Here is a 6,105-nt window from a genome sequence, read left to right on the forward strand (position 1 = left end):
GCATTTTTGCCTTGTTCCATAATTCTCTTTTAATTTCCATTCTCGTAGTCGAAGTTGGATTATATGTTTGTGATTTAATTTTCTTTCTCTTAGACTTATCTGATACATAATTCGATAATTATTAATCTGATATCAAATCAATCGATATCCTAGCAGATCAGTACATTTAATCTTATTAGTTTAGTGGAGAAGTTACAACGTGTATTGCCGACAGCACTAGCTCACCAGTACTACTCCAATCCAATAGCATAGTACTTCATGCACAAATAGTTGAACACAGAAAATTACACTCAAATCTTCAAAATGACAAATAGATTCTTGATAGATTTTCTACATACTGTACATAATACAACATGATACACTGAACAAAAAACAGTTGCTACAATAAGCTGAAAACAGAACACAAGATACAAGTCATAAGAATGAGTGGAAGACATATAAATGTTTTTGTTGGTGGGAGATGGCATATATCCTATGGAATAGTCGAATGCACACAAGCTAGCACGAACACCACCATAATTAACAAAAAAAATAAAGAAGAAAGGTATATAAAAATGTCTGCACATTGAAGGCTGCCTTACATAAGTTGCAAAGGACTACTACTGACCCTGTGAACAAAAACTTTGAGAGGGCTGGTCCAAGAAAGAAAATCCACACTAGGGAAGCAAGAGAAGAACTGATTTCTCTTATGCTTAAGCATATTCAGGATTCAACGCCAAGGCTTCTTGATAAATCATGTCTTTAATCTGCTCTTCTCCTATCCCTTGTTGCTCAAAGTCGAAAGAGAACGGGACGGGGCAGACTGGTTCATCAGCGGCATCATGGAGCTTTGCGAGGTATGGATGAGCTAATGCTTCCTCAACTGCAACCAAAGACAAATATATCACACGATGAGCTTAAAAGAGAATGAATCGAAAATGTTGTAGCAAGAATCTTACTTTAGTGTAGCCTAGGGGTGTCAAATGTGGGGGAGGGGGGGGGGGGGGTTCAAAATGGGCTGAATTGATAAATAAGCAGGTCATGACTTGTCCAAAAGTTATTTGGCCTAAAATGAGCTAAAAAGCAGGCTTATGCAAAAATGAACTCTTTTTACTGAGGAAGCAAGAATGACAAGCTTTCCTAAAGATAAGTGATGATAAACATAATGGAGTGACTGTAACTGCCATAGATTTACAGTCTATTGTGCTTAATCAACCCCTTCTTTTTTTAATCACAAATTAATTAACTTGATATTATATTAAGTCTTTCTTCCCGAAGGGACTTGCAGTCGCGTTAGCTCCTCTTATTACACTAATGCAAGAAGGAAGAAAGTTTCAGTAAGAAGATATGGTGGCAAGATGGACTCCATGAGTTGAAAGTGTGAATACATTCAAGAAAAAAGGTATATTATGATGCTATTACAAAAAGAGATTTTTTTGAGTCAAATTGTTGGTCTTTCAAGCTTTCCAGTCCATCTTAAATAGCAGTGCAGATAGGAAAATTACCTGTAATTCTTCTAGTAGGGTCGAGTGTCAACATCTTATCTACAAGATCAATGGCTAATGGATTTACGTGAGGGAACACTGTTGCTAACTGCTGGCGTGGATGTTGTGGGAGTTGCCTGACATATCTTTTTGCATCTTCATTTCGGAGGAAGCTAAGATCAGATTCTGTAGGAGTGCCAAGAAGCTGAGAAAAATAAAGGCAGAAATGAGCATTTGTTTCTCACAAAAATCACTCAGAAAGGTATGCTAAGTTATTATTTGCAGTCTAAAATAAGCTCATGTTAATGGTTGTTTGGAGGGAAGGAAATTTTCCCATTTGGACAGCTCGAATAGATGATGTCAAGTCAAGAATCCACATGGTAAAGCGTCGTTCCATCTAAAAACATGAAAAAAGTGTATCCTATTCTGTTATATATATATTTCATCAATCAGTTTTTACCTCAGTTAGCAAGCGTATTTGATGTACATGATCTTTTCCAGCAAACAAAGGTTTTCTATTCATAAGCTCCATGAAGATGCAACCCACAGACCAAACATCTATGGCAGCAGTGTAATCTGAAGAGTTCAACAAAAGCTCCGGTGCCCTGTACCATCTGGTTACTACATATTCTGTCATATTCTCGTTCTCTAGGTTTGGCCTTGCAAGACCAAAATCACATATCTTAAGATCACAATTTGCATTTAGCAAGAGGTTACTTGGTTTGAGATCTCTATGAATAACATGCGCTGAATGTATGTACTTTAGCCCACGGAGAAGCTGATACATGAAGTACTGCAAAAGAAACATTTTTAAAATATTTAGAGAAACAATAAAGACGGTATCCATGAAAGCATTTGGGTGAGCAGGGGGTGGGTTTACCTGGCAATGATCCTCTGATAAACCTTGGTTCGATCGAATTATTTGGTGAAGATCAGTATCCATGAGTTCAGTAGCAATGTATACATCAGAAAACTCCCTTTGTAAGGGCGGAGGAATCACATCTCTTAAACCGATGACCTGCATAGCATTTTTGATTTCCTTGATAAGCAAAAAGTATGAGGTACTTGTACTATATAATTTTTCATAGTGTAATAGTGATTGTAAAAATTTTATGTCCAATTGTAGGTAATTTGCGTATTAAGACAGCCGGAAAATCATGATACTTTACAGCTGAAAACCAGAGGAATAGTTTATTATCGGCTTTTGGAAATTCCACTACAGCGAGGGAGATCAGCTGGGATCGACTATATGAATCTTGTATATTCATTCACCGTATTCAGGCTCATTTCAGTCCAATACTAATCATAACTCACCTCACTATTCCTATACAGATAACTAGTTACTCCCAACTATACACATATCCTGATACTAGGGGGAAAAGAGTGAAACAGTACTAGTCTGTAAAGCAATAGCCAAAGTGAAAAAGTTACACAAGGATACTCACATTTTCATGGTCTAAATGGCGAAGAAGCTTAATTTCACGGAGCGTCCTCTTAGCATCCATGTAATTATCAAAAGCATTGGCGATTTTCTTAACTGCAACCATCTCATTCAGCTCTGCATTAAACACAGAGCTTCACACAGATAGACACAAAAAGCACCATAATTAGTCACTCAAGAGTAGTAGCAAATCCAAAATTTAAAGTCAACAAATACACGAACTAAATATGTCAATGTCATGTGCAACTACTACTTATATACTAGATTCAGACTATATTGTCAATACAAAGGGTGAAAATCCCCAAGAAAAAGTAACTTCAAGGAACTCAACGGTGTGGCACATAGATAAAACTATGAGATTTCTTTCCATTTGCTTTAGCCTTGATGGAAAGAGCTATTGACAATCAATGATGGACGTAGCTCTAGTGCAATGGATTCAACTTAACCTAATTTATACCACACTCTTTCCTTTTTCAGTCGTTCAAAATAGAATGACATTTTTCCATATGTAGTACTCCCTCTGTCCCAATTAAGTGTCTCATTTTTTTATTTTTGGTTTGTACCAAGAAGAATGTCTTTTTTTCTATATATACTATTAAGTTCTCCAATTCCAACTTTCTATTTAGGATCACAATATCCAAAAATCTCTTTTTATTTCTTAAAAGTTAAAACCCCGTATTCAATCAAACTAAAACACTTAAACTAGTACAAATGGAGTAACAATTAACAACAAACTTGTCATTTATCTCATTTAAGACCACAGGTATTCCTTTTACTCTGTATATATCCCAATCAAACACTTTCACAGAAACTGCGACACAGAGAGTATTGAAAGTGAGTAAAACAACAAAATCACAATAAATATTAGATCTGAACCCATAATTTTGTGAAAAAATAACATTAAAATGGAAAAAAAAGGAAGGTATATGTTACCAGACGATTCCATAAGCGCCACGGCCAATAGGCATGATAGGAGGTCTATACTTGTTGGTAATCTCAAAGTAATTACCAAAAATGTCATACTGAACATATTGTCCACCATGAGTAACAATTTTAGGAAAATCAGGGAATTGAGCACCACTCATATTAGCATCAACCATTATTGCTAGATTTAGTAAAAACCTAATTTACACAAGATTATCAAATATGACTATATATAATATGATTGATTGGAGATGGTGTCTATGGGTCAATGGAGGAATTGCAGGAAGGAAGGAGGAAGGAAGTTTGATGGGAAGAAGAAGAGAACGCGTTAGGTGTAGTGGATTCCATTGACTCAACAAATATACATTACACTTTTTCTCGTTATTTTCCATATTATACTAGCCGCCGAGTCAACTCTTTGCTATTCACCCTTTTTTCTTCTTGTTTGGAAAACTCTTTTTGTCACGCCAACGCCAGGGATGGGCGACTTACCCATTCAGTGACTTTGGCACGGAACATTCCCAAAATGGAGATTATTGGGTAAATTCAATATAGTAGACGAATATTGGCATTTCAGTCTTCCTTCTCCTTTCAGGGCCTTTTCAAAAGAGAATACAGTATTTCTTGATCGTGAATATCTGAATTGGTTGTTTGTTGTTCAAGAAATGCGTTTTTGAGATAGGAATTGGTATCTAATGAATTCAATGGAGTATAAATAAATGTCAAGTCGTAAATATTTCTTCATTCTTAAACAAATTTTGTTGTTCAAGTTCATGACTTTTGTTATGGAATGTGGGGTTTTTTTATACAAATTTAAATTTAGTTGGATTCTAATACAAGTAACAAACACTGAATAGAAATTAAATAAAAAAATTCTACCAAAATTTTATTTAATATAATTTGCAATTACTATGTAACAGTTTTGAATTGAAGATCTATCAAAAGTACTTACCCTATCTAGATTGGCATATATTCTTTTTTTTCTAAACTTCACTTGTAAGATTATATTGAATATATTGTTGTTATTATTATGTTGCACTAAGGTTATACTCCATCTGTCCTTAATTACTTGTTCACTTTTGAATTGACACATCTATTAAGAATATAATTATTGACATAGTGAATTTACCATTTTTACCTCTATTAATTATGAAGTAGATATATTAAAATTTTAAGATTTTCAAGAAGTTCTACCTTTTTCAAAGTAATTAATTGAGGGTATAATAGGCAAAAAAATTGTCTTTTCTTGATTTGTCAAAATGAACAAGTAATCAGGGATAACTAAAAAAGGAAAAGTGGATAAGTAATTAGGAATAGAGGGAGTATTGAATATGTTGTTGTTGTTATTGTTGTTATGTTGCAGTTTGAAAATAAATCAAATGACATTTAAAAACTGAAATTATATTTGGACATGCATTTCATATTTCATGAGTAATTTTTTTTAAAAACTAGTTTGGCGTATTTAGAATTATCTTCCAAATTCATTATAATGTATAACCAAACAATAATTTAGAAATACTTTTTTTAAAAGGGAAAAAATAACTCATGTCAAATGAACCTAAGTAGTTGTTTGGACATTGATGATATGATTGAGATATGGAAAAGAATAGTCTTTTTGAAGTTAAATTTGAAGAAAGATATTTTTAAGTTGAAGTCATATTTGGACAAAAAAAAAATTTATATATATTGTAATTTCATAAATAATATTAATTTAAATCTATTTATTTATAATACAACCAAGCGTGCCTAGTTTTGGACTCAATTTGTGTGGACTGTGGAGTGTGGACCAAGGCGGCTTATGCTCACTCACCAGCACAACACATCACATTACATTAGAAGATAATTCTAATTTATTGATTTCTTAATCATACACGTTTATATCGTACAATTAAATACTCATTATGAATTGACATCCTACCATAACTTCTAATAATGAAATTTATTGGTAATTTTTTATATAATATTGGTCTCCTCTAGAGATAAAATAATCCATTGCACTAATAAGTAGAAAAAATATTAATCCTTGATATTAAAATACTAGTAGCATTATAACAAGTTATGACTATAGTTTAAAATAATGTTGTATAATTTGAGTAATGAAGGTTTGTTCGTATGAATTTTTACTTAAGAGAAGGAAGAATGAGTCAGAAAAATAATATTTTAATTAGCAAGACTTTATTGAATCATATACACAAATCTAGGATGACACATCAATGATAATTAGAACCATTCGATAAGCTAAGTGAGCCTCTATAATCAACTTATTAAAGGGGTTAT

At 33.2% G+C, this 6,105-nt stretch overlaps 1 protein-coding gene across 1 annotated transcript; it reads right to left on the bottom strand.

Moving 5' to 3' along the window:
- Positions 1-270: 270 nt before the first annotated feature.
- LOC125833043 (mitogen-activated protein kinase 3-like) lies at positions 271-4,159 on the bottom strand. Its single transcript, XM_049512204.1, has 6 exons — positions 3,838-4,159; positions 2,909-3,038; positions 2,344-2,481; positions 1,924-2,256; positions 1,485-1,668; positions 271-862 (listed from the first exon to the last, which is right to left on the bottom strand). The coding sequence occupies exons 1-6, from the start codon at positions 4,002-4,004 to the stop codon at positions 693-695; spliced, it is 1,122 nt and encodes a 373-aa protein (XP_049368161.1). The 5' UTR covers positions 4,005-4,159; the 3' UTR covers positions 271-692.
- Between the last annotated feature and the right edge of the window lie 1,946 nt (positions 4,160-6,105).

This window comes from Solanum verrucosum, unplaced genomic scaffold (genome assembly GCF_900185275.1).
Source record: "Solanum verrucosum unplaced genomic scaffold, falcon-dt-bn FXZP01000288.1, whole genome shotgun sequence".
Classification (NCBI taxonomy): domain Eukaryota; kingdom Viridiplantae; phylum Streptophyta; class Magnoliopsida; order Solanales; family Solanaceae; genus Solanum; species Solanum verrucosum.